This window comes from Orbicella franksi, chromosome 3 (genome assembly GCF_964199315.1).
Source record: "Orbicella franksi chromosome 3, jaOrbFran1.1, whole genome shotgun sequence".
NCBI classification, from domain to species: domain Eukaryota; kingdom Metazoa; phylum Cnidaria; class Anthozoa; order Scleractinia; family Merulinidae; genus Orbicella; species Orbicella franksi.
In genome coordinates, this window is record NC_138147.1 from 32,615,709 (window position 1) to 32,643,027 (window position 27,319).

Consider the following 27,319-nt stretch of genomic DNA (forward strand, 5'->3'; position numbering starts at 1 on the left):
TCGTTCTGATTGGTCACTCGCTGCGTTGACTATGTTCTCTTTACCAATCACCGAGCTCAACGAACAACAAAATTGAATAGCGCTCTACAACTCACGGGATAATAAAATGTAATTTCTAATTTTCTAGACATCTTAAAGAATCCAACGAATTTGAAATTTCGTAATCTTGAATGACATACAGACTTAGCACCAAAACTTTTTAAACTTTTCTTCAGCTTTTGCGATAACTTAAGTAATTAAGCAATAAATAAATACTGTTTATACTCAAGCCACTTTCTACAGGGACGGATGCAGGAGTTTTCTTAGGAGGGGGTGCACCACTAAGTAATGGCATAGCTGATTGGTGAGGTAAATAAATTTTAATAGTGAATATGAAGAAGGCTTCGTCTCAGTGGTGGTTCGTACCCCCTAGATCTGCCTGTGTTCTACGTCTGTTTATCACTTATTTATATGCATTTCACTCGTTAACAGTTAAACAAATAGCAAACTCACACTTCAGAAAAAGTTTTTACTGAGAAAGTGGAGACATAACTTTGAAAAGAAAAAAGATGAAATGTCAAACCTCACTACTCTTGTGACAAGGTTTAAAGGCACTTTTTATACTCTTTTTAGATAAATTTCATATTTGACGCAGTTAAACTGTACTAAAATATTGCAAAGTCATAGCCTGGTCAAATGGTTATTATCGTTGGTAGTTGTGAAAATTGTAAACAATCATTATCAACATGCAACTGTAAAATGTTCTCACTGAGTAGGTAGAGATGACAAAATAATTTATCAGTAGTATATATCAGGTAGACATTAGTTTGATGTATTTTATTGACTTTTATTACATATCTTGGCACTTCACTGACTCCTGTTTGTCATAGTTTATTATAAAACATTTAATATGTCACACAAAGCAATTAATTTATTTAAATTAGAATAATTTATTCCTTTTTAATTTAAATCTCAGATTGCATTGGCCTTGATGAAAGGCCATATTTAATATTTCATAAAATCACTGAATTTGTTGCAATACTACAAAAACTTCAAAGAAAACAAAGTTATTTTAATGAGTAGCAACACTGCACTAAAACAACAATATTATTACTCTCCTCCATATTTGATACATGAAAATGAAGATTGCAAAATTGTAGTCAAGGTTTATTTTTGTTCACTACTGATTAAAAATCTTCATCTTCAAAAACAAAACCCTTGTGTAATTTAAGTGTTTGTTACCTTCATAGACACTGCGAGAACATAAAAGGAAGTGAAACACGATCAAGAAAAGGGAAGAAACCGGGGGAAGGGGAATTCCAATATAAAAAGGTTTAAAAAGTGGTTTTGCTAACTCTTAGGGTGTTCAGCCTCAAAAGGTCCACAGTGGGAACTTTGACAGTACCTTTTACGGTATTGCGCCAAAAAAATATGACAGGAGATATTTGACAATCAATGGATTTTTAATGTCTCATTGGTTCCTCTTAGGGTGAAAAAAAATTCAAGCCATGCCCACAAAACAGGACCTTGGTAACTCTTGGAGGTTCTTTTCAAAATGTCTGACACGCAGGCCTGATTTTTAGATAGGAGTCTCCCCCTGGGAGGGGGAGAAATTGTGTTAAATTCCTTAACACTATACCTTGTTTCTCTCAGAATGACCTGTTTCTAACCCATAGCCTGAAGTTACTGGAGATACCACCTCTTAATGAAATGGCTGAGGGAAAATTGTTTAATACTGTCACCATCCTGTTGGAGACTGATGAATCCCTAACTTCTCTCAACCTTTTTACAACCACTTTCAAAATATAGGTTGTGAGAATGAGGAAAACTATTATCTTTACAGAAGCATCTTGCTTTAGCTGAACAATTTTTTTTTCAAGCTGGACATTAAAAATGTATGATGCAGAGTTGAGAAAATCTTTCAACAATAGAGTTTTTTCAACATTGCCGCTATCAGTCATACACATTCATAGATTAAATGGCTCCTGCAACATGATTGAGAGGAAGACAAGACTCCATATTGTCATCTGCTGTTTCTTTTTATGCTTTCTGTTTTGCTATAGGTGGTTTCATTTATAAGGGTCTGCCATTCCTCGTCTTCCGCAGAAAGTTCAGGAGCCTCAACTCCAAGCATAGCACGGATATGTCTCTACCAAAGCAAAACAAAAATAAAGTAATAATGCTTGCCAGAAACATGCTAACAGAAAGTATTAACATTTTCCATAATATTATTCCTTTTCTTGTCATAAGCTTAGTTTGAGGGTCCAACACAGGCTTTTTTAATCATGAATCCCACCACTATTTTTGGCTCAACCCCACCCTCCCACCTCCCTCAGAATGTTAATCCTGATCTTGCCTGGTCAGATCGTTGTAATGTGTGATTTTCTGTTTTTCATCCCATATCACATCGTCACTTTCAAAACTACCCACATCCTGCCAGTCAAACTAAGCAAATCCCACTCCCACCAAAGTATTCTTATCCAGTATCCTGCCATTAAATTAGTGTAGTCCCACATCCCACCTACATTTTCACTTTTATCCTGCATCCCTTTAAACCTATGTCGCACCCTTGAGTCTCACAGTATGCACACTGGTTCAAGCTGCACTTGCCTGAGTCATACTCAGAAAGGACCTACCAGTCCCATGAAATCACTCCATTGTTTTGTAATCATCTTCCATTTTGCATTTTATTGGACTCCTGTTAAAATGCCCATTTCCCATGCAGGAAGTAATTGAGGCAAAAAGGAGATATGGAGGTGTAGACAAAGGTTCATTTGAGGTGTTTAAAAACATCTCCAAAATACAAATATGTTCCATACACACAAAACACATAAGCCTCCTCCTCTCCTCTTCAAATAAAAAAACTATAATGTAGAAAAACATCTCGCAGAGCAGCTCATCCTAAAAGCTAGTACACTGTAGCAGAGAAATGACCCCAGAGAATACAAAACCCACCAATTTTACACCTATTTGGGATCTACATGTTACATATAAAGCTTAGAATACTATCTCGCTGTAATTCTGGAATGCAGCGAGAGAGTATCCTAGAAGAACATTGAGCGCGTGCGCATCTGGTGAGCTAATATGAACTTTTGAGAAAAAGAAAAAGAAATTAAAAGAAAACTTACCCGATTCTTCTTTCCTCTCTCATTAAACATTTGATATGCTATAAAGGAATAAAAGCACGTCCCAAAGAAACACCACACTGCCAAGGCGGGCAGCTTTCCGTAAGGACGTAAGTCAACCCCCATGATAATCCGCCATTACAAGCACTTCCTTAAGGTATTTCATGTAAGAACATGTTCGAGCCCAGGGTCTCTCCGTTTAATAAGCTGAAACATTCATGGAGTAGGTCCCGGAAGAGGTGTAGACACCGTGGTTAATTTCAAAACAAATAATTTCATATTTACCTTTTTTGGCAAATTGAAGTACGAGGAAGTACAAGTAGCTTGCAACTGAGGTTAATGCAGGCAGTCTTTAATTTCAAATGCTATTGTCATTTCACTTTAATGATATCTCCTCCGCCGGCTCCTTTGCAAGCTACCTGATGGCCCATTCCACACTGGTTACGCTCATCCACGTAGCGTTTCTGATTGGTTTTTGCTCGAGTCCGAATTTTCGCACGCAAACAGGAACTAACAATCTCTCCCTAATAATCTCTGTAGTTCAACGTCATCAACGGGTTTGCTACTATTCGGAGGGCAATAGTGCAGGAAAAAAGAGTCTACGTATGCTACGAGCCAAGTGACCGATCAGACCCGAGCTTATCATATCACGAAACGACTTGGTATACTTCTACTCCCCCTGGACTAGCCTGTGTCGTAGACGCTACCAACCGCGTTTAAATTTCCGTCTTCGACGCAGGCTACCCTGAACGGGACTCTAATCCATCGCAGCGTTGTCCCCAGCATTAAATTCGGATGCAAATTTATACACCTGGGCAGAGAGAGGCAGTGTGAGAGTAGTGTCTTGCCGAAGAACACAACACAATGTCCCCGGCCAGGGCTTGAACCCGGACCGCTCAATCTGGAGTCTAGCAAACTAACCATGAGCCACCCAGGCATTAACAAAAGGAAAGAAAAATGTATTAAACAGGAAAAGGTTTTGCCACAATGTTTTAATCCCAGTTTTATTAATCATAAAAAACGTTCGCCTTTTTCTCCTTCCTCGTTTGTATCCTTAAAATCGCCCTTGCATCATTCATTTGACAACATCGCCTATAAAGTAGGCCTTTACGCATCTTCTCGCTTGTTTCAATTGATATTTCAATGTTCTTGGTTTACACACACCAAATGTTCGAAACATGAAGCCAACATAGGAGTCTGTTGTCTTTTCAATATATTTCACGGAGCTCAAACTGCTTTTCATCCGGTGCGTGAAGTCTTCCAAATCTTTCACTGATTATAAAACCACAAGCACCTCGACTTGATAGAAGTTGGATGATGTAGTACCTCGCTCTGTTCCAGTAAAACGGACGTCTTAAATAACGCGTTGTTTACTCTGTTAAATTCTCTTCAGTCGAACGAATTTTATGAGCTGAAAAGGAGAAAACAAACGTTAAATTGGACCAACGACAAATCCTGCTACTTTTCACAAAGAAACTACGCTCTTGCATTTCAATTAAAAAATCCTGAGAAATGTCGAGAAAATAAGACGGAAAGAAAACAATTTCTCAAAACTGACTAAGGCAAATCACTTCCCCGTTCATGGCTTATCTTTTACTTGTCTTTTTAAATTTTATTTTCTATACGGTCCCACAAGCTTGCAACTTTACTGCGCCTTTCAATAACATACGGACTTTAAAATTCAAAGCTCAACCGACAAATGCGTTTTTCGCAACCGTCAATCAAATGTTCAGCGGCTCCTCCCAGCTTTCGACTACTGCCGAGCACTGTTTCGTTGTCTGAACTGTGCTCTACGATTTGATTACCGCGCGCACGGCAGTAGTCGGAAGCTGGGAGGAGCCGCCGAACATTTGATTGACGGTAGCGAAAAACGCATTTGTCGGTTGAGCTTTGAATTTTAGAACCCGAATGTTATTGAAAGGCGCAGTAATCCTCACAGTGTTTAAGTCAAGTTACCTGTATTGGTATTCTATGACATGTTTTGTTCGATCTTGGATTTTCGAAAACCACAATACATAAAAATTTCCACGCGGAAATTTTTCTACGTCGACCATTTCCTTGGACTCTCCTCTCTTCTTGCTCATTAGAAATGCATTTCCATTTTTCTAATAGATAAAATTTCAAGTGATGAACAAGAGAGTGGAATCAAGAGGATATTTGGGGAGACAGCTTTCTGAAACTTTTTGACGGTTTTCCAATCTTCTGTGACGCCAATCAAAGAACCACCATCACGTGACTAATTTAATTCCCCGCCTCCCAGAATAACGTGGTTTCTGATTGGCTAAGAAATGGGAAAACCAACATAAAGATTAAAACCTGGCACGCTTTGCCGTAAAAAGCGTGCAGTGCTTACATTGTTTGGGTATTCGTACAGATTCCTTATCCCCGTATGTAACTTCGTGCATTGCGTCTCTGAACAGATATCGTATTCTCAGCATTTTTTCTTCTTCAGGGCAGGGATCGTAAAACCCACTCAGATTACTCTGTAAGGAAGGAAAAAAAAGCATTTTAGATAATTCAGAGTGGAGAAAACCAACACTGATTCTGCCAGAATCAGAATCGGGCGAATCGTCATTAATTACTTATTACTCATATCGTCATTGGGAAATACCTCAGCTGCACTGAATCAGAGACGAGGAAACTTCTCTTGGTAGAAAGAACCGAGAAAAAATCTACTAAATTAAAGGCTTGCATATACTTCGTGAGCCTGAATTTCAACCGTTACCTCGAGCAACACAACATTCCCAACTCGATAAGGCTAAAATTCAGGCTAAAATTTCGCACGACTTCTAAAAACCTGTTATTGCCTTTCACCCTTTTCATCTACCAGGTTTTGAGTTCTAAGTGACCAACAAACGGACGACAACATGATTGTAAAATATCTGGATATACGTTACTGAGGTACACTGATAAAAAAGTCTGTATTTTCCGTACAGCACAGGACACCAGCCCGTTCCCATGATCCTACCTTGGGAGACTCTGTAAGAAAGAGACGCGAGTCCTTTACTTGGCATTGCACAGGGACAGTAACATCGATCACTTTACTGGGACCTCGGTGGACGCCCTCTGAACTACAAAAAGAAAAACATCATAAAGAAACTAAGTTAGTTGCAAAAAAACTTCGGACGATTTCAATTTCGGGCAATAAAGTGTCTGAAAATTAAACCGTCCGAAAGTTTTGAGCGTCCGAAGTATTTACAGTACAGTATAAAACTTCAAATAGCTCCAAAGCCACTAGTTTCCTTTATGGAGTTGAGACACTGCTTGAGTGACGTAACGGCTGAAAAGAATTTTTCTTATTTTCCTGTCGGTGCATCTGTAAAACCTAGAGGGTGCAGTACAACTTTCATTTTCAGAGAGGTTGTTTCAGTGTAAAACGTGTTTTGTAGGCATAAATTTACGTTAGATATGTTTCAGCGAAGTGCCAAACAACTGAAAAGTGTCCGACAATTAAACGTCAGAAATTTTAATGTCCGATTTTTTTTGCAAGTAATGTAGGTTGAAACAACAAGCTATCGGTGTAGACCGCGGGAAAATTCGCGCGCGTCAAGCCATGAATGACTTAGTTGCTGTCGCTGATTGGCTGAGAAGACAGTATCTTATCCGCGATTGGTTACAGTGTGTCAGTTGTTTCTCAAACACAACTTACCTTTCTCCCATGGATACTAAATGTCCGTACCAAGCACTCACTATCACTAACCCTGCAAACCACAATAAAGCTCTGTTTACTGTCGCGATAAAGACAACTATTTAATTAAACAATTTAAAGGTGAAGTTGAATGAATGCCTAATAACTCTTCCTTTCATACCATGCCTGGAAGTCTCGTATTCTAGTATTCTCTCGCAGGTCTCTTGCATAAGTCGTATCTGAAAACAGCCAAACAATAATCACAATCAAGAACACAAACATTGCTCTTAGCTCACAGTAGAGGGTATCACAGTGTTAGGAGCCACTCACAAAAGGTCAGCCCAATCCATAGTCTGTCTAGAAGCCCCAGCTGGGATCATTGTGTTGTGTTCTTGGGCAAGACACTTTACTCTCAGAGTGCCTCTCCCCACCTAGGTTTACAAATGGGTACCAGCGAATTTAATGTAACCCTGCGATCGACTAGTATCCCATTCCAGTGAGGAGTAGAAATACTCCTAGTTGCTTCATGCTACAGAAACCGGATAAGCACCAGCCTGATAGGCCACTTGGCTCATACGCAGACTTTACCTACCTTTACTCATTGAGATTCTAAGCTTAGCAATGTATTCTTTACAAGCTACTGACTTACACTGTTCTCTGCATCTCTTTTCTTCTCAGCCATTTGTTTGGCATATTTGGCTTGATTAGCTTCAGACTCCCTGAAAAAAAAAAGTTCAGACAAAACAACATTCAAATAACTAAGGAAAATTTCTAATAAGTACTGTATTGGTAAACGCAATGTATCGCATCTACACCCTATAAATTTGCTTCATTGCTTAAAATATACAAGATAATTAGGGCATAGCCTGCCAGTCGAGTCTCGTGTGCGAGTGGTGATGCCATGAAAGCCAGTGCAGAGATAATTCATTTGCTATTTTTTTACTTACAAGGGTGAAAAATTGCCTAGAATCAATCTTCTCATAGCCTTTTCTTTTGAATTGCAAATAGGAGTCCAAAGATCTGTACTTGTGAATACACTTTTTTAAGCTAACGCCTGTTACAAAAACTATGATTGACACTGTCATACGATAAATCACCAAAGCAATAATTATCACAATATTGCTTTCTGTCTGATCAGCAAACATTTCCTTTAAACCTCGCTCTTCAACGTCAAATGCAAGATGTTTAATTTGTTATTTTGGCATGATTTTTATGCCTTTGAAATACCCAACATCATCATTTTTCACTTACATTTCTTTTTCCATCTTTAAAAATGGATTGACAATTAGCATCTTAACAACCCAGAACACAGCCACTGGTACTACTGTGCCGTAAAATATGGCTGCCGGATTGATTTCCTCTGACAGGTTGATTGGAAAATTATACACTTGAGATGCACGCGTCAATCTGAAAATTAAAAACATCAACATTGTATTGATGAATGATAACAAGATTGAAAACATGCTCTTAATGTTTAAACCAGAGACAAAATTTTCTTGACCCTCCTCTCTATATTTTAAGCTCCTCCCTTGTACTAAACCCTCCGTTTAGAATGCACCAAAATTTTCAATTACTTTCGAGGCAGCTTAATCCTTTCTACCGAGACATTACTTGACTGTGAAAGATCTGTTCTTTAAAATTAAAAAAATATCAAATTTCACATGGAAATGTGGAGGTACTAAGGGACCGTTCATTTTTTATGAGGGAGGGGGGGCTGGTGGGATTTGGGAAGCACCATTTAAAAATTGCATGACCCCCCCTCAGCTTACCAATTTTTTCACATGGTCCCCCCTTATAGCGGCCATTTTTTGGGATGACCCCCCCCCCCAAAAAAAAAAATTGAACAAACAATATTTAGATTTCAACTTTTTTAATATTTCTCTATTATCCCCCTACTTCACGTTATTGTGCTCACTATGAAGACAATATTTACAATCTCTATACGACAGAGAGCTGTTGTTTAAAAAACAAATCAAAAGAAAGAGAAGTCAATTTCGGATCTCCTAGTTATGGCTCGCCCTGAGCGTGTGGCATTTGGCCTCTCATTGGCATCTTCCTCATCTGAATTGATGAATGCAAGAATGACGTCACTTGAGTCATCTTCTCCCCCAGAGTCAATGGCATCACTGTCATACTCATCATTGTCACTTTCATCCGTTTCACTGCTGTCAGCACTTGCCCTGTTGTCATTTTGTGCCAATGTCTTGGCATTTCTCAGTGTTGGTTGGCCAGCTCTGAGAGGACTCTTCTGCTGCAAGCATGAATGTCTTACAATTGCCTTTACTTTCTCACTCTTGCTGCTTTTCAAATGCTGCTTCAGCCCGTGGTGGTTTGAGTACTTGTTTAGTTCTGGAACACGTAGCTTTTTAAGCTTGGTTAGATCTTCGCACAACTCAGTCCAAGGATAATCCTCCTCCCTACTTAACTTTGCCTTTTCTTCTGCTCTCTTTTTCCTTTTAAATTCCAGCACTTCAAGATGCTGAAGATAATCCACCACAAACTTCGATTTGACAATAAACTTATCTGCAAATAGAGCAACGCTCTCTGGGTCAGATAAAACCAGCCTGCCACTTCCATGCTCTTTCTTCTTTATATTGTTAATCCAATCGGGGAAAGAGCACATTACTACATGAGCATCATGAAAGAGGCTCATTCCAAAATGCGCAATAATGGCGAAAGCGACGAGTCGTTTAAGAAAAGGTTTACAGCTGAACGATCCAGGCAGTTTGACATCTTACAAGCAAAAGAAGCAATTTTTCTAGGTGCGGATGGCTGTTCAGAAAGGGCGAGTGAGTTTTCCATGCAAGGGTACCAGTTGAAGCCCAGTGATGGAAGAAAACTGAACTTCTCCATCAAAGAGCACAGAACAATGGTGGAAAAGTTGAATGTCATATTGAAAGATGTAAAGGAACACGATTCCAGACTCTTTCAGTCCAATGGGCTTGCTTTAAAGCAGGGCGAAGAATTTGCCCACAGTTTTAATGTAAAACAGATCAAATGTACAGAAGCTAAGTTGACGAAGGTCACGCAGGACATGGAAGCACTAGAAAATAAGAAGAGCAATTATAGCAGCATATTCAAAGGCATACTCAAACAGCACATCAACAAAAGGAGAAGGAAAAAAGAAAACCGCAGAAGGTCAAATGAAAGAAAGAGGAAGCGTACTGAAAACAACGTCCAACGAATTTATGGAATCTGTGTTGGAAACCTGCTAGGAAATGATCTTCCACAATGCCTTGTGTACCCTCCTAGAACGGCCGTCCCAGAAGAGTGTCTTAAAGTTGAGGATGTTGCCACGTCGATATTTAGAAGAGATGGGCCATACATCGCACAGCTCTTGGAAGGGAATTATTTCACCAATGCTGCAAGAAGCAGAATCACCACCAACCTTGAGCGGGAAGTCAGAGATTATGTTTACACCTTCATGTACCCTGAAGAGTACACTCTGACGGAAAGCATTGCTGCTTCTTGCAGCATTGGTGAAAGAGACTCCCATAGCAGCACAAGCGGCGACGATGAACTCGACGACAGCGGAGATGAAGATGAGTGCCAGTGAAAGTTGCATTCGAAAATAACAGTGTTAAATACTTCTTTTCAGTAGCTACAAATGCTTTTTGTCGCCAAATGTTTTTTAAAGCAGAAGGAAAGTTTGTAATAAATTTGTATCCTGGCTTCTATGTTTATTCTATAGCAATTTTTTTAATATTCAAACATTATGCCATTTTAAAGTTTTACTAAAATATTTCACGTGACCCCCCCTTTTTCCCTTATTTTTTTGGGATGACCCCCCCTCGAAAGCCATTTTTTTTTGCATGCCCCCCCCCCAAATCCCACCAGCCCCCCCTACCTTATAAAAAATGAACGGTCCCTAAATAATGAAAACTATAAATTTCAAGGTCTATAAGCTCATAAACATGCTCTTCACAGACTTTTCAGGCCTTGAATTTTGCATTTCAAATAAGCTCCTAAAACTCTTAGCATGTTGGCCTCTGCATTAAGAGGTCTGGGTGTGAGACATGCTAGCACTGTCTCTATCCAGATGTATAATAATAAATGGGCCAATTTGCAAATCATTTGGGTGCTTGCCTCCCAGGGCGAGGGGGTACTTCCTTATATGAGCTATATAGGTATGTACGGCCCCAAAAGGTAAGGTTTTTAGCTATGTTGGTCATAAATAGGGTATGGTTTTTGCACTCTAGTCTTGAACTGGATATGTCTTTTAGAATAAGCTACTTTTTCAGGTTATAAATAGGGTGGGGAAAATCGCAGGTTTTGGTCATAAAGAGTATACATGGAATTCTTTTGATATGTGAAGAAAGCTTCAAGGGCTCCTCTTTTCAGAAGTATTACATGAGAACACATCCAATAAGGGCTGTGCTATGTGACTGTGCATATTATCTGTGCTTACTTTACTTTAACCAACACACCAACCGGTGACCCAATACACATTGTAGCTGTTAATTTACTGTGCTCTGTAATCTGTCTTTCACATCCATAAGCAACCATAGAACCAAATGTTCCAAGTCTGAAGAAGTGATAACATATGTGTTAGGCAGGCAAACCTCAATGACATTGACATATGATTAACTCACTCACAATGAAAGAGCATGTAGTGTAATAAAAATTTATCTACAAAAGAATGTATCAAACACTTCACAAAAAGAAAATTAAGTATTAGATCAGGACAGAAAAAGCAGACATACTTTATGTAACCTCTGAGTTTTGTGTTCTTTTCTATTTTTCTTGTATAAGATGCTAATGTAAATGAACTTGGGATACCAAGCTAAAAAATGAAATAAAGGAAAAATCATGATGGAGAGCAATAAGTGCATATTTAGTAAAGTGGAATTATCAAGTGCCAACTACATTTGCATTCAATAAAATGAAAAGAGATGTCTAGTACATTTAAGCTATAGGTTTCTGCAATTCTTAAGTAAATTCCTTAGATCTAGCCAATCATGAGGTGAGCTAGATTCGCAGCCATTTTTGGAATATGTTTATCATCCTCCTTCAAATGGACTTGGTGTAGGGCAAGGACACTGAGCTCATAAAATGACCCAAAATTGAGCAAACATACAAGATAGAAATCCTAGGTAAAAAGTGATTCACTGAGAAAAATAAATTGTGTTGACTTGAATTTAGTTCCGAGAAATGGATAAAAATTTGCTAGACAAGTCTTAATTTTCACCTGCGTAATCGACAGTACATTGACACTTCAAGGAGACAATATAATTATGAAGAATGTGTTAATACCTGAATTGTAATGACTGCTTTGCTGTTCTCAGTCTCCCTTATAAGAGTTGTGGTCATGGATGACTGCATTCCAGCCCTGTATGTTATATAACCTATAGTGTGTCTGTCGAGTTGCCTAGCAACCACTAGCGAAGGAAAATAGAACAGTTATGGTAAGCTTTCACGACCAATTGATATAATATATAGGATTCAGAGCTGAAGAACAACTCTAGACATCAGTTCTTTTATTTATAATATTTAATTGGTTGCATTTTTTATCACACCTAATTCATGTAAAAGAAATTTCCAGGGTGCAAAGAAACCAATTTTTGAAAGTAACTATCAATGATTTATTGACCCAAAATTCACTCTCAAACCCCCCCCCCCCCCCCCTTTCCCCTCCCCAAATTTCATTTTTTACAGTAATCCCAAAATTATTTGAATTTCCTCAAAACATTTTCTCACAAAACTTCACTTATCTGTCAAGAAAGTAAAGAAAAGAATCTACTAGCCTGACTGCAAAATCTACCAGCAACAGGCTGTCGGACACAACCTTCTTTGCACACTGCTTTCAGACTCTGGGTGACTTGCTATAAGTGTCAAGTGTGAGGTTTATACAGAGGTTAAAACTATTTTGCTTTTAATTGATATTTATTGGCTTTAATTTGGTACTTACTGCAGTTAAATCCAGCAGACAAAGCACTTCCATCACTTTTAAGAGCAACTCCTCCAATTACATAACTATGGTATTAAAAAAGAAAGAAAAGAAAAGAAACAAAGAGAAGGTAATCAAAAACTACTTGAAAGACCAGATAAATAAGACACTGCTCATTTTACAAACAGTGAGCAAGATGGAGGTTTAAAGGGGAGACTTAAGGAGAATTGATAAATGATAGAAACTAGTATGCTTTTAGTGGGGTGGGGATAGATTTGCAATGGTCGCCATCACTTTATTTATCAGACTACTCAGGAGTTAAGGGCAATGTAATTATTATTAATAACATTTCATAAATTATATTTGACAAGAGAAACAACAAATAATTAAAGACAAAGCTAAATAATTACATATTTTTCACCTTCTTTGCGTAAGGTTTGTAAATGCTCGAAATGTTAGTGTAGGACCATTCCCAGCCTCAAACATTGCCTGAAATTAAATATCACCAAATAAATGAATCCTCTGTTTGTATTACTATTACATGTATTTAAAAAAATGTTTCCTCCAGATATTCAAGTCCAATAGTACCAGTAAATTTAATGCTGGTAAGAACACTTTTGTCAATGCAGACATGAGTTATTCAAGACAAGACCTAATTAACTTTAAAACAAAATATTTCACTATACTCAACCCTGGGGCTTACTCTAGTTACACAACTGTATACAGGGAGACTCTGCCCCAAGGTCCAACCCCTTACTCTTTTGTATACCACTTTGACAGAAAACGTAGCCCTTTCATATACCTTTTATTGAAAAAAGGTGTTACACGCCTTTCCTATACCCTCTCAAATATAATAATATTACAGGAGAACACCAAGCATAACCAGAAGTGGCGTTAACCAGAAAAACAAGTACATGTATTTTATATTCAGTTCATGTTAAAGTTGGACTTAAATGGCAGATTTCCCTACCCTTTCAAACACTTCAACTTGTAAAATCCCTACCCTTTTATATACCTGAAGCCTGAAAAAGGTAACCCTTTCGGGCCGAGCCTCCCCATGGAGGCCGTTATAGGAAGTACCCCTGGGTACTCAACATCATTGGTGATGAGCTCCACCAATGATAATCACTCACCTCGCCCCATGATCTGTGTGACAGAGTCCTCTTTGCTGCCACTGAAACACTCCCACTACCATTTCCATTCTTGACATCTAAAGAGCCACCTAAAGTGAGTGTATCTGTACGAGTAAGAGGTGCCTGGAGGAAGAAAAGAAGAAAATTTTTTTGCTTTATAAATTGAAAATAACCTTTTAAAGCACTCCATGGAAATTACAAAATCTTGACATTTGAGTTTTGAAAAATTGTAGAAGACATGAAAGGAAAGTTCGATAAAGCTTATTGGTAAGTGTTGAATTAAATGTACAATTGCTAAACTTTCAAATTCTCCACTTTAACCTACAAAATGCACCACAATGCCCGAAGAAGTGATAATAATACTTTATTTACATACCTCTATTGACTGTGAGATTGACATTGACCTCACTTCAATATTTGGCAAAACTCTGAAATTCAAGGTTAAACAATATTACAATGAAACAAAAATAAAAAATATTAATAAAATTACTACTAAAATTACAGTTACTCTTACAGATACAAATTCTTCACTAGTTTTGGTTCTGTGCGACAATCTTCTGTAACTTCTAATTAAATTAAAACACTTACCTTTCATCAAAAGAATCTTCATAATGATCAAACAAATCAGTAGCATCCACTCCAACGGATATACTGCCCTAAATAATCACAAGAAATGAATACATGTTGACAAACTTTCTGATAAATAACCTGTGACTGCTTTTTTAAGAAAACCACGAAGGAATGTAAAATAAATTATGCAAGTAAAAAATAATTATTTTTACTTGAATGCATGATTTATTTTAATTCATAATAATTTAAATTAATTAATGATAATTTATCTTAATTAATGATAATTTATTTTAATTAATACTAAAACTAATCTCAGGCAATAGGCACTTTTCAGTTCAGCCTTACTGTTGGATTTGTGATTTGTTGTAAACGCCGCTCCTCTTTTTCTCTTTGTAGCCTCTCATATTCTTCACGAATCTAAAAAAAACATTTCACAATTCACACAAAATGCTATTCATAGTCAGGCTGTAAGCTTGACACTGAAAGGGTGCATAATGTTATAATCTATTGACTCTATCACTTGCTATCCAGTGTGTACAGTGTTTAAAGATTTTCTTGTGGAAAGCAATTTTTAATAAACCATTTTTTAACTTTTAATTTTTTAATTATGCAGGGTTGGTACACACATGTACATAAAATTTATTTTATTTGACCATCTTGTCTGTAGCACAACATATACTGACAGAAATTAAACACCAATCACTCTGACTAAAACTTACTTCAGCTGGTGTTCTTTGTCTTTCAATAATCTACAATAAAAGCCAAGAAGACTCATTAGATATTTAAATGTTTTCTGACAACACTAGAAAGATATGAATATCATTAAATAAAAAACAAAATACTAAAAAGTATGAGCATGCCTCAAATTCTAGACAAAACATATCCCTTATTTATGCCACAGTATGTGTCCAGAAGTCCTTGACTTGTGACATGTAAACTTACATTAGGTTATAATCAAGAAATCATTCAAAAGCAGCTCTGCTGGGACAACATTGTGTGACGACATATTAGGAGAGTTTCGATGCAAAATCTGATTGCGACAACATAGCTGTCAGCTAATTTTTTGTCAGTACAGCTGTGTTATGCATGCTTACCTCCCAACCTGCATCCAATCCTTTCTGGCCATATACATCATAAATTCCTCTTTTTTCTGGATTACTAAGGACTAAACATTTTTAAAAATGTCACTTCATCATTACCAATTCCTTTTTTTTAATAAAAAATATAAAACATCCACGAACTCAAAAATTAAAATATTATTGTCTTGAGTTTCACTGCTTGCCATTTATAAAATGCCCAATTCCCTCTTTAAAATGTGCCTGCAGGGACATCATGTTATTTGTGTTTATCATCTTGGATGGGATATTTATTTTGATGAATAGTGGACTACCATGATTCCTTGCAGGTATGTCTCAAAGGGGGAATTAGCTATTGTGTACTGTTCAGCCACCTTTACTCCTAGTAGTTCAAGTTTTACCAGAAGTTCATTAGCCTCTAACAGTAGTATGGGCCACATTATGCATTCTACTTTTTTTCAGTTCCACTCTTTTTTCAGTTTAAACTCCTGTTGACACAGGCTTCTAGCCAGATGGGTGTCCAGGCATCCTGTGGACGGCCACTTATTAAAGAAAATTGTGTTATTTTTTATATGTTCCCTAAGTTATAAATTATTCATTTGAGCAGGTCCTATAGCACATTTTGGATGCCCACTTTTCAAATCCTGGCTAAAAGCCTGTGGTGACACAATTACACAAAGTCATGTATTTGACATATTAGACACAAATTTACCTTCATGGGCCTTTTGAATTTTACTAAACAGCTCTACAGCAATCTGAGGACAAAGGGCAGTCAACAAATTTCTCATTTATTTTTTCTTGATTTTACTAGGCTCATATTTCCAGCCATTTTGTGAGCTCACACCACTAGGTGTAGTGGAGGGTCACAAGCAGACCCCCAAAACAGCTGGAAATCAAGTCTAGGAAATACTGGCTCTGGAAAAGAAATTTCCAGATGGTAAACACAAGTTTGTAAGATGATAAACAAAGTTACTTTTGACTGTTTCAAGACAGTGTGAGGGCTTTAGTTAGCAATTATAATTTGTTCAGAATAATGACTCATCATGCAGCATGAATATGATCTATCAATACTACTGTATATTCCAATAGAGTCGGTAGCATAATTATTTCTGTTGTTTTACCACTAGCTGATCAAACACGGTTAGAATAACTCATTTAAAGTGCACCAAGAAATCCGGCATGGCAATATTGCACGCTCCTCAAAGATACCAACCAATCAGACACGGGAATTTTGTTATTCATATGATTACATCATTCAGTTTACTGGGCAAAATATTTTATTAATTACTTTATTTTGTTGTTGTTGCAATAACATTTGGCTTATGCAGAGGAAACAGTTCTTTAAAAAAATTTCATGTACTTCAATAACACAATCCAACATAAAAAAGATTCCTGTAAATAGCAGTTTTAAAGCTTACTCACTTTCTTCTTGGCTGGATCATGGTGTTTATCTGGATGGTACAACACACACATGCGCCTGTAGGCTGCTTTTATTTCATTTTCATTAGCCTGAAATACAATTTTGTTGCATCCGATTACAAGAACAACACATTTATAGCTTCACATATTTGAAGAAGACTGTATTCACCTCTTTTCGGACGTTCAAAACTGCGTAGTAATCGATGTCTTCACTTTCGTCTGCTTCCGCCATTTTGAAATTGAACCGCTGCTAGTTCTTTTCAAAATTGCGGGCTTGTAATTTTGAGCAATCTTGACGCTGATTGGTTGATACATGAGCACACACCCCCAACTCGTGCCATATTTGGAGAAACGCGTGATGCAGATTTCTTTACTTTCAGCAGACTTTCTGCATTACGTGAAATACTCGTGTAGTTTCCGGAAATTTTCTTCTCTGTGAAAGCTTTTTCGATCATGTTGGCAGCACGAGCAGTTTTCAGGAGTCAAGCTCTGAGGTATGGTTTCATCCACTACATTTATTCCGAGCGCAATTTTTTGTGTCATAAGTTTGCCCGCGAACTGTAAACATGTTGTCAGTTCATGTTTGCGATTGAACGAACTTACGCAATATCATGGATTGATTCAAATATAATAGATATGTGAATGATATAGCCAAGGTTTTCAACTTCATATAGCCCTTTTGAGCAGTTTTTTGATTGTGCTGAAAAAGATGCAAAACTCTTGTGCCGGTAGCCAACTTGTAAACTTAACCAAGCTTACCTTTGAGGTAGACTGTTCGCTGCCTTCAGACATGCCAACAGTAACAAACTTTCGTACCGAGCTTGTACCATCTTTTACAGCCCTCCAATTTTTTGTTGGGTTCGTTATATCGAGAAAGTCTTTGGCGGCGTAAAATATTCTTCATTCCGCCCTTTTGATCACGAGATACAGCTGGTAGAAAAAAGTTTTGGAAGCTTCCCAATTTGGCAACTTGTCTCCATTATCTGGTATTTTATTTCGGATAGGTAATAACATTTCTTCCGAACTTTTTTTTGCTGGTTGAAGGCCAACGAAATTGCTTTAACAAAGTTGACTAAAAAGTATATTGAAATATTGCTAACGGTTTTTTATTATTATTTTTTTAAATTTTTTTTTATTTTTCCTTGTTTGTTTGGGTGGAAATGGCGACTGTGCTGAATTGATTGTAGACATTGAATAATTTATCAGGCATACAGGACGTGGTTATGTTCAAACAGGTCTTTTTTTCTAAATATTTTGAGGTCAATGTAAGTTCAACTTTGAAGAAATCATGCCACTTATCAACAGGTTTGAACACAATAATTGAAAATGATTATTATGTTGTTACATGGATAAATAATATTATAGAACTGCATAATTACTATTTTGTAATTTCAAAATAAAAATTTCTCTATCTATTGAATTCAGTTGAACATAGCAAGTAGCCTAGCAGTTTGGAGTTGTTAATAAATGGCAGCTAAGTGTATATGAAGAGGATTTAGGTAAACGTTTTGAATGAATAGCAGAATTATACTAAAACAATTACTAGATTGTTTGCTCTTTATTTCTATGCATGATAGAAATCTCAACACATTTATAAGTTAATAATTATTATTATTATTCAGAACACCCTTGAACTGATGTATTGATCAATTAACTAGTGACTAGATGAAATGTGACTTTCTGCTTATATGTTAAAAAAATTAATCGGTGTCCACTAGAAGTTCTGAGTGCCCCATCTGCACTACTCCAGAGAAATTTGAAAACAGTGTTTTCCCTCTGGAAATGCATCAAATACATCTAATTCCTCCAGTTTGAAGAGCATTTTCAAATTTCTCCAATGTAATGTGGACGTGACCTTAGACTGTCCATTATCTCTTAGGTTTCATTTAGAGGGGACAGAGGTCAAAAATAAGCAGAATTGAGGTAGTTTAATGTAATTGTGGGGTATAATCTTTTGTGAAAATTATTATTTGTTCAGAATCCTTGGCACCAGAAGCATTGCTCTGCCTCCCAATGAACCACCCACTAATCTGGACAGAAACAGTGTTGACCTGAAGGAATTAAAAGCAGAAATTGAGAGAGTTCAAAATGAAACTGTGGAAATTCCATGTATTGTTGGTGGCAAAGAAATCTACACTGGAAACACAAGATACCAAGTGGCTGTGAGTCAAATGCTTTGATTTTTGTGATGAATAAACAAGCGTTCTTATTATTTTATGGGTTGTCTGTTAGGTCTTCAATTTACAAAGACATCAAGCTTTTGTATGTTGGTCAATACAGTGTTGTCACAGATTTTGATGGAAATTTATGTTATTTATAATCTCTTTTGATTTTTTATAATCTTTGTAGCCATACAACCACTCCCTGAAGATTGCCAAGTACCACATGGCAACGGAGGTAAAAACAGATTTTCATTTAATATCTACTAGCAGATTTTAGTCCGAGTGACCACAGCATTGATATAAAAGAAATTCAAAAATCCAGTGCAACAACAGGCAGTTAGGACAAAGTCAACATTTTTCACTGTAATATTGAGAACAGAGCAGACAGAAAAATGTTAATATTTGTGATTTTGTCTTAATTTACAATAAGTAAAAAAAAGATAACACAGAATTGTCATATTGTTTGTTGCCATAGGAAGTGGTCAAGGAAGCAATTGACAGTGCTATGGCAGCAAGGAAGGAATGGGAGCGAACACCTCATGAACACAGGTTAGGATAGCAGACATTTACTGTTTTCATAAGTGGGAGCTGCAGTGACCTCATGGTTAGGGCACTGGACTCTACATTAAGCAGTCTGTATTCGAGTGCTGGCCTGGGTTATTGTGTTGCATTCTTGGTTAAGGCACTTTTACTCTTACAGCACCTCTCTCCACTCGGGTACCGGCAAATTTATTTCTAGGCGATAATTATTATAACCCCACAATGGATTATCATATCCCATCTAGGGGAGAGAAGAAATACTCCTAGTCTCTTCATGCTGTGGAAACCAGGATAAAGGTAAAGACTGTCTGCACACGTGCCAAGTGTCTCATCAGGCTGGAGCTTATCCCAGTTGCAGTAGCATGAAGAGATTAGGAGTACACTGTATTTCTACTCCCCCCTAGATGGGATGCTAGTCCATCGCAGGGTTACCCCCCAGCATTAAATTTACCTGTACCCATTTATACACCTGGTTGAAGAGAGACACTATTAGAGTAGAGTGTCTTGCCTAAGAACACAACACAATGTCCCTGGTAGCCAGGGCTCGAACCCGGACCACTTGCTCAGGAGTCAAGCGCACTAACCATGAGGCCACTGTGCCTCCCAGGAAAACAGGATAACCTCTGAAGATATAAACCACTTGGCCTGACGCACACCTCACGGTTTTGTTGCTAGTGATAATTGTCGCTCTTTTCAGTCACTGGAAGCTTAAGTGCTAAAAAGTGGTATACTTTTGTAACAAGGAACCAAACTCTCTGTCATTTTTTTTTTTTTTTTTTATGTACACAAGGTGTTAATATCCATTCATTTCATTACTAACCATGATTTCTGCTAGTGCAGTACATACTTTGGTTGACCTTTCACTTTTTTTTTAATTCACATATTATAGGGCTGCCATCTTTCAAAAGGTTGCAGATTTAATTACTGGAAAATATAGAATTCAATCACTAGCTGCTACTATGGTGGGACAGGTAAGAAAGTCTCAGCATTGATTACTTCTACTAGAAAATTACACTTTTGTCTAACTTACGTCTATAGTCACTGTTTTTTATTGGTAGTTAATGAAGTCCCCTTAGAAGTGACACAAGCTTTGAAAGTGACCATATGAAAAGAAGGGCCAGAAAGAGCACCATTATATTGTTGAAAGTTTATTATGTAACTTAATGTCAATATATTGCCCTTCATTTGGCTGATTGAAAAGCAGACAAGCAATGTAAAGTGTAAGGCATGCAGAAGCATTAAATTTTGCTACATGTGTACATATATAGAAAATGTGTAAGCGGGACTTTGGGCTTTGATTGGCAAAGTGGCCTGAAAACCAATAATTATTAATAAAAAGAAATTGTCATGATCCTTCCCTTTTCTCCTTGTGGAGAATGGAGCCAGCAATCTGTCTCCTTCAAGAAACTTGGTGTTTTGCTGCCACCTCTCCCTCCCTCCATGTCTTTGTTGACTGTTCTTTGCCATGTCTCTCTTCGGCTGACCTCTTTGCCATAATTGCATTCGGGTGCCCATGTTAGTGCTGATTACAACTGATTACAAAAGATATCTGATGGTTAAAGTATAGTATGTTTAGTGACAATGTTATATGCTACCTAGGACATTTACATGTTATCACTAAATTACTCTGTCAGTTGTCACAATTTTGATAGTGTTGCAATTTCCCTTCAGGCCAAGACTGCCTTTGAGGCTGATATTGACTGTATCCAAGAGGTTGCTGATTTTTATAGATTTGGAATCCATTATGCCAAGGTAGTTTATAAACTTGGTCAGCTGTATTTTGTTCATACTGTGCTTTAAAGGTGTTTGTAAGGCTTCTGTGGGTGAAAGTACAATGACTACATTATTTTGTGATCAGTTATTGACTGAGCATCTATCAGACTGTGAAATGCTTAATCAGAGAGCGCCTGTAGCAAGGAATTTGTAGTTTTTCTGTTAAAAAGATTGCACTGTAAATAAACTTAACATTGCAATATATTTCTTAGCCATGTTTACTCAATCTGAATTTGATTCCAGGAACTCTATGAAGGTCCTGAGCTTCACCAGCCGAGAGGAGTAATCAACCGAGTGACATACAGAGGACTAGAGGTAATATATTTTTAATTAACATTTAATTGTTAATTACTGGACATGCCCTTTCTGTTTTTACATCTCAGCAAATCAAGTAATATATATTAAATTTTCTCTAGGGTTTTATTGCTGCCATTTCTCCTTTCAACTTCACTGCTATTGGTGGAAATTTGGCCGGTACCCCTGCAATTGTGGGCAATGTTGTTCTCTGGAAACCTGCTTCAACAGCCATCCTGGCATGTTACGGTGTTTACAAAATCTTCCAGGAGGCTGGTGTACCTGATGGTAACGTCAGTTTGATATTGAATTGATTTATTTTAAGTGTTAATGAGATCTAAATATTATGTACTTACTGTAGGTCAGTCTTGTTGGCAAATGTATGGTATGCTTACTATAGTCTGTTGAACATAATGGATTCCTCCAATATGATAAGCTGTAAATTAAACTCAACTGGTTATTTATTAACAAGTTCTTTACCAGGCATTGTTAATAACATTCAAGCCATTTTAGCTTGATTTTGAGTACTTTTACTCATAAGGAAACTAACATCTTGTCAATGTTTATCTCTGTTTTGTTTTTTTCTTGTTGTTTTTTTCATCTAGGTGTTGTAAACTTTATCCCATCCTCTGGGCAAACATTTGGTGACAGCATTACAAAGTCACCTCATTTAGCAGGAATCAACTTTACTGGCAGTGTTGAGTAAGTTAAGGAGATCATTAAGTCAGTTTTCAATAGACCATGTCATCAAGAGCTATCAAAAAAGAACATACAAGTTGAAACTTGTACCCTGTTGGGGCATTTCATGCCATGGGATTTTTTATTACTGTCATTCTGTACAAGTAAACTTATTTAATAAATCTGACTAGTAGTTATTTATTTTGTGGTTTCTAAGATTTACAACTTATATCACTTCTCAACATTTTTTCCAGAACATTTAGATATATATGGAAGAAAGTTGCGGAGAACATTGATATATACAGGTATGCTAGAGTAATCATCTTTGAAATGGAGCAACGGTCACTCAGCAAATGATACATGTAGTCTCTGGTATTAATGTCTGCTTCATTTTTTTTACAGAACCTACCCAAGGCTTGTTGGAGGTTTGTGCATTTATTGACATATGTGGCGAGGAAATAATTATTGTTACTAAATACGTTTTTAAACTTAACAACATAAATCTTGTTTTCACAAAAAAATATGAGATGATAGTTTTTGTTTTGTGTGTTTACAGAATGCGGAGGAAAGAACTTCCACTTTATTCATGCATCTGCTGATATTGGTAAAGCTGGTCTTTTGCCTATATTGTAATTAATAAATGATTTACACTGCTGGTGCAAAAACTGATGCAGTGTTAATTCTAAAACAAATTTAGAAGTGACAAAAATGTGATGATACTCATTCAATGTTATGTAACATAACAATGCCACAAGCTGTTCTGACATCTGATAGACTGTGAGATTCTCCTAGCAAATGCTTTTTCTTTCCTTTTATGAAAAAAGGAGAATTTGACATGAGATCAAGAGTCACTAATAGGCCCTTTTTACGCACCCTTTCTCTGGACAGGTTATCAAAGACAAACCATACTAAAAATTTTTGTCTGTTTCATTTCTCAGACACTGCTGTGAATTGCACCATTAGATCAGCATATGGTTATGGAGGCCAAAAATGCTCTGCATGCTCAAGAATGTATGTTCCAGAATCCAAATGGGGAGAGGTGAGTTGCTCAGCCAGGTCAGCATTGTCACCAAGAGAGCATTTACCTCTGGGAATTGGCAGATTTTGTTGCAAAGTACCTTTCATATGAGAAGTTGGGATTTGTTTGTCATAGTGTTGTACATGGAGTAAGGCCCTTTCATTACTCTTGAACAGTGCCTCTCCCTCCACCCATGCGTTTACATTAGTTAGTGAATAGTACAGGCAACAGTAAAATTACAGAGGGTTAGGGGGAGGTAGAAGACAATGGACTACACTGTAATTCAAAATTTATGTCCCACCAGTGGAAATGACGGTGCTCTTAGTTGAGCTATGATACATTACAGAAAGCAGGGATAAGTGCCAACACTAATACATGTAATTTGCTGCAGTGTATGCATTCTTATCACACGCCTTTTAAATGCACAATTTTGAGTTAATTTTATGTATTTTAGGTACTAGGAGGTTTGTTGGTCAATTCATTTCAATTAGGCCAAGAGTTACGGCCATCATGGTATTGTTGACAATTTTAATTAATGCCTCTTGCACCTCCATACACTTTAAAGTTAATTTTAAAAAAATTAAAAAAACAACTACAAGTATGTTTAATTCTATCATTTTTTCCCTACTCTTAGATCAAGGAGCACCTTGTACAAAAGCACAAAGAGTTGAAGCTGGGCTCGGTATGTGAACAATTTATGTTGTGGCTCAGGTCTTTAGCCAGAATTTGAAAAACGGCCGTCCAAAATGTGCTATAGGGCCTGCTCAAATGAGCAATTTATTAGTTAGGCAGCATGTGAAAAATAAAATAATTCTCTATAGAAACTGGCCGTCCACAGGATGCCTGGACACCCATCTGGCTAAAAGCCTGTTGTGGCTTCATTTCCATTTATTTCCTAAAATTACTGTTGATAGTAAAATCTCTCGTAGCTTAATATGTTACATGAATTTCTTTTCACAGCCAGAGGACTATGATACATTTGTGTCAGCAGTTATTGACGATAAGGTGAGTAACGTCATTATTTAATGGTGTATACCATATTATTTTATGCCTTTTAATTGTTCACGGTGATAGTTCTAGACAATCCTTCCCTTGAATAAGTTATCGTGTCTACTGTGATAGACTGAACACCGCTTGGGAAAATAAGTTGTAAGGCGACGACAGAGTTGTTTTCTTTTCAGTCCTTCAAGAACATTAAGGATTACATTGATTATGCCAAGAGCAGCCAGGACCTAAGTATCGTGGCTGGAGGAAAATGCGACGACAGGTAACGTTCAAGTTAATTTTTAAATTAAATAACTCGCAAAATTTATCAAACAACTTTTCTCTAAAATGGTCTACACTCTTATACAGATAAGAAATGACGTCACAAATTTTCAAACCTTTGTGCCCAAGTATTTCCTCAAAACTGTGAAATTATTGGTTTTTTGCTTTTACACTAACGTCCTTTTTAAATAAATGTTATGTTGTTCCAGTGTTGGGTACTTCATCGAACCAACAATTATTGAAACGAAGAAACCAGATGGCAAACTTATGAATGAGGTAAACATGTGCGTAATTATCAGTTAGCGTGAGTCTATATATTTTCAACTTGTTTTTGAATTTGGCATAAAACCTTTTTTCAACTTAATTTCATTCAAGTGTCTTTCTTTGCCTGCAGGAAATTTTCGGACCTGTTCTTTCAGTGTACGTGTACCCGGATCAAAAATACAAGGAAACTCTCGAATTGGTAAGAAAAGCGACTGTTGTTACTTTCCTTAGAATCTCGTTCAACAGAATTGAAGGCAAACGAGTTTGTTGCAACGAGTTTTGTTCTATTTGGTGCAGAAAATTTTCAACACTCCTGTTGAGTTTAGTTCCGACTCAAACGAAAAGAGGGATGAGGGAGGGAAGTTAGATACACATTAAAGCTTTCTTCATATCTGTTGACGTACACGGCCGTCTCAAACGAGCTGACTGTACGCAAAAGTTGACATCTGAAAACCCTCGACTCGTAGAAATTTGAACAGTTTCAAATTTTATGAGATCGCACGCGAACTGATAAAAACGTATGATTGCTACGCAAGCGAGAGCTTTTACCAAATGTTCTCAAGCCATTAAATGACTGAGGAAATAGCAATGTTTGGATTTCAACTGAATATGGTACTCTATGTAAATTGCTAATATTGGATTATGTCTATTTCACAGGTTGACAAAACGTCTCCCTTTGCTCTGACCGGAGCAGTTTTTGGCAAAGACAGGTAATAATTTACAATGATTGCGTGGCCAAAAAGTGTGTAGTCTTCTGTAAAATTCATTAGAATAGCTGAAGAAAACAGATTTCCTGAAGGTTTAGTCAAAGGTTGAATTTGCCATGGTCGAAAACAACTGACAGCAATTTTGCTCAATTTCAGAAAAAGTGAATCTAGCGATATAGAGAGGAAATTTTCTTTTCTTTTCTTTTCTTTTAAACTTGGGAAGCCAAATTAACAGTTGTGTGAAATTGCTTTACAGACATTTCATCCAGGAAGCGTCTGATATTCTTAAAGATGCCACTGGTAATTTCTACATTAACGACAAATCAACGGGATCTGTTGTCGGACAGCAGCCCTTTGGAGGCGCGCGGCTGTCAGGTGAGTTTTCTTCAAGTTGATGAGTAGATGTCTCACCGACATTTTGCAAAACTCCCAAGTATATTAGAGCCATGAAATTTTCAAAATTGTAATGGTGCAGTATAAATGCACTAAGCAATCAGGGCAAAGGTGCTTTTTCCAAGCAGTGTGGCAATCCGCTGGTTACTCGCGGTTTCTCGCGCTTGCCGCATTTTCTACCTTTTCCCGCGCTTTTGTCGCTGGTTACATGGCCGGGTTGTTCAAAGCCCGATAAAGCTAACCCAGGATTAGCGAGAATTTTGATTTCAGTTTTGCAACTTTTCGGCGACTTTTTCTGTTTATTGTTTGTCCTACAGTTTCAAGCTTGATTAATCTCAAAATTCTCAAATAAGAATTGAAAAACATTTTTATACAAGAAAAAGTAATTCTTCGGTAAGCTTTCAATCCTGGGTTAGCGTTAACGGACAACCCGGCTATGCTTTCTCACCGTTATCGTTTGTTACGCGTTTTCCCGCGCTTTTCTGAGTTTACGTGTTACCTGTTGCTTTGCACTTTCTTGTGGTTTTACTAAGTTAATGGAAAACCTCGCTTACATATAGCTGTTGTTTGTTTGAATTGTTTCCAGGCACAAACGATAAAGCAGGCAGCTCACATTACATCATGAGATGGGTGTCTCCACAGAGCATTAAAGAAACTGTGGTCCCAGTTGATGATTACAAATACCCTCACCAGAGCTAAACCGACTTCATCAATAAGAACGAAAATATCAGAACAAGGAGGTGGACAAGTTAACCGGCGGTGTGGAGTGACGAGATATGCACACGAAGAGAGAAATGAAGACCATGCATAAGGGGACAAAAAGTGGGTTTTGGGTGGGAAAAAATTGACTTTTAACGAAAATTTAAGATTAAATCTGACATTTTGAACACAAGCAAGACAAAGACGCTTGTTACAGAGCAAATGCTCAATTTCAATCAAATAGAATTCAATGCCAATAATTTTAAGAGGAATTTTTGTACATATCATGCAGACGATTTAAATCTATACGCAATCTATCGGTCCGTAATATATTAGTTTAGAGAGCGAATTTCAATAATCAAGGTGTGTGTTAATCAGACCCTTTAGGACAAAAGGAAGTTTTTTGGTTTGCCCAAACCGCACTGGTCCCTTGAAGATGGAAGGCAAAAGAATGGCAATTTACTGTATCAACCACGAAGTGTCCTGCTTTTGCTGGCCACAAGCTTTTATCTGTATCATTGTCAAGCGCGAAGCAGCAGGCAACAATAAACGGCAATGTTTTTTTTTTAAGCATTGTGTCGTCGTTTCTTTGCGAATGCAATCGATTTTCTTGACAGTTATCATGGTGAAAAATTTGAGCGATAAAGAAGGAAATATTTACTGTTCTGTGAGCACTATATAGGTCTCAGTGGGAAAGACGTAAGACCC

The 27,319-nt window shown here is 37.2% G+C and overlaps 2 protein-coding genes across 3 annotated transcripts; one reads left to right on the forward strand and one right to left on the reverse strand.

The window, feature by feature from the left end:
* Positions 1–963: 963 nt before the first annotated feature.
* Positions 964–17,157, reverse strand: LOC145482125 (dnaJ homolog subfamily C member 11-like). 2 transcript variants are annotated; one of them, XM_081460729.1, is made up of 22 exons: positions 16,987–17,157; positions 16,821–16,907; positions 16,111–16,153; positions 15,417–15,487; positions 15,042–15,071; positions 14,668–14,739; positions 14,341–14,408; positions 14,129–14,180; positions 13,753–13,875; positions 13,041–13,108; positions 12,641–12,705; positions 11,986–12,110; positions 11,436–11,515; positions 11,141–11,257; positions 7,984–8,139; positions 7,382–7,451; positions 6,914–6,971; positions 6,754–6,805; positions 6,073–6,175; positions 5,458–5,587; positions 3,108–4,515; positions 964–2,128 (listed from the first exon to the last, which is right to left on the reverse strand). In XM_081460729.1, exons 1-21 carry the CDS (start codon positions 17,047–17,049, stop codon positions 4,475–4,477), a joined length of 1,674 nt encoding a protein of 557 aa, XP_081316855.1. In that variant the 5' UTR covers positions 17,050–17,157; the 3' UTR covers positions 964–2,128; positions 3,108–4,474. The 2 variants fall into 2 exon arrangements, with proteins under 2 accessions (XP_081316855.1, XP_081316854.1); XM_081460728.1 differs by lacking the exons at positions 964–2,128; positions 3,108–4,515 and having other exon boundaries at positions 4,524–5,587; positions 16,987–17,056.
* A 65-nt stretch (positions 17,158–17,222) lies between these two features.
* Positions 17,223–27,181, forward strand: LOC145482127 (delta-1-pyrroline-5-carboxylate dehydrogenase, mitochondrial-like). Its single transcript, XM_081460730.1, has 21 exons — positions 17,223–17,311; positions 18,796–18,979; positions 19,167–19,214; positions 19,455–19,528; positions 20,409–20,490; positions 21,191–21,271; positions 21,536–21,607; positions 21,709–21,874; positions 22,192–22,288; positions 22,519–22,569; positions 22,667–22,689; positions 22,821–22,868; positions 23,203–23,303; positions 23,917–23,964; positions 24,243–24,287; positions 24,464–24,549; positions 24,758–24,824; positions 24,943–25,011; positions 25,470–25,522; positions 25,776–25,894; positions 26,499–27,181. Exons 1-21 carry the CDS (start codon positions 17,271–17,273, stop codon positions 26,609–26,611), a joined length of 1,668 nt encoding a protein of 555 aa, XP_081316856.1. The 5' UTR covers positions 17,223–17,270; the 3' UTR covers positions 26,612–27,181.
* Positions 27,182–27,319: the final 138 nt, after the last annotated feature.

What these genes read in the sequence shown, in the direction of transcription:
- LOC145482125 (XM_081460728.1), bottom strand. Translation starts at nt 17,049, where the DNA reads ATGGCGGAAGCAGACGAAAGTGAAGACATCGATTACTACGCAGTTTTG. An exon ending in GTCTGCTGGATTTAACTGCA is followed by an intron (nt 12,111 to 12,640) that starts GTAAGTACCAAA and finishes TTCCTTCGCTAG; the next exon opens with TGGTTGCTAGGCAACTCGAC. An exon ending in AAACTCAGAGGTTACATAAA is followed by an intron (nt 11,258 to 11,435) that starts GTATGTCTGCTT and finishes TCACTTCTTCAG; the next exon opens with ACTTGGAACATTTGGTTCTA.
- LOC145482127 (XM_081460730.1), top strand. Translation starts at nt 17,271, where the DNA reads ATGTTGGCAGCACGAGCAGTTTTCAGGAGTCAAGCTCTGAG. An exon ending in CTACCCAAGGCTTGTTGGAG is followed by an intron (nt 22,690 to 22,820) that starts GTTTGTGCATTT and finishes GTGTGTTTACAG; the next exon opens with AATGCGGAGGAAAGAACTTC. An exon ending in GGAGGAAAATGCGACGACAG is followed by an intron (nt 24,550 to 24,757) that starts GTAACGTTCAAG and finishes ATGTTGTTCCAG; the next exon opens with TGTTGGGTACTTCATCGAAC.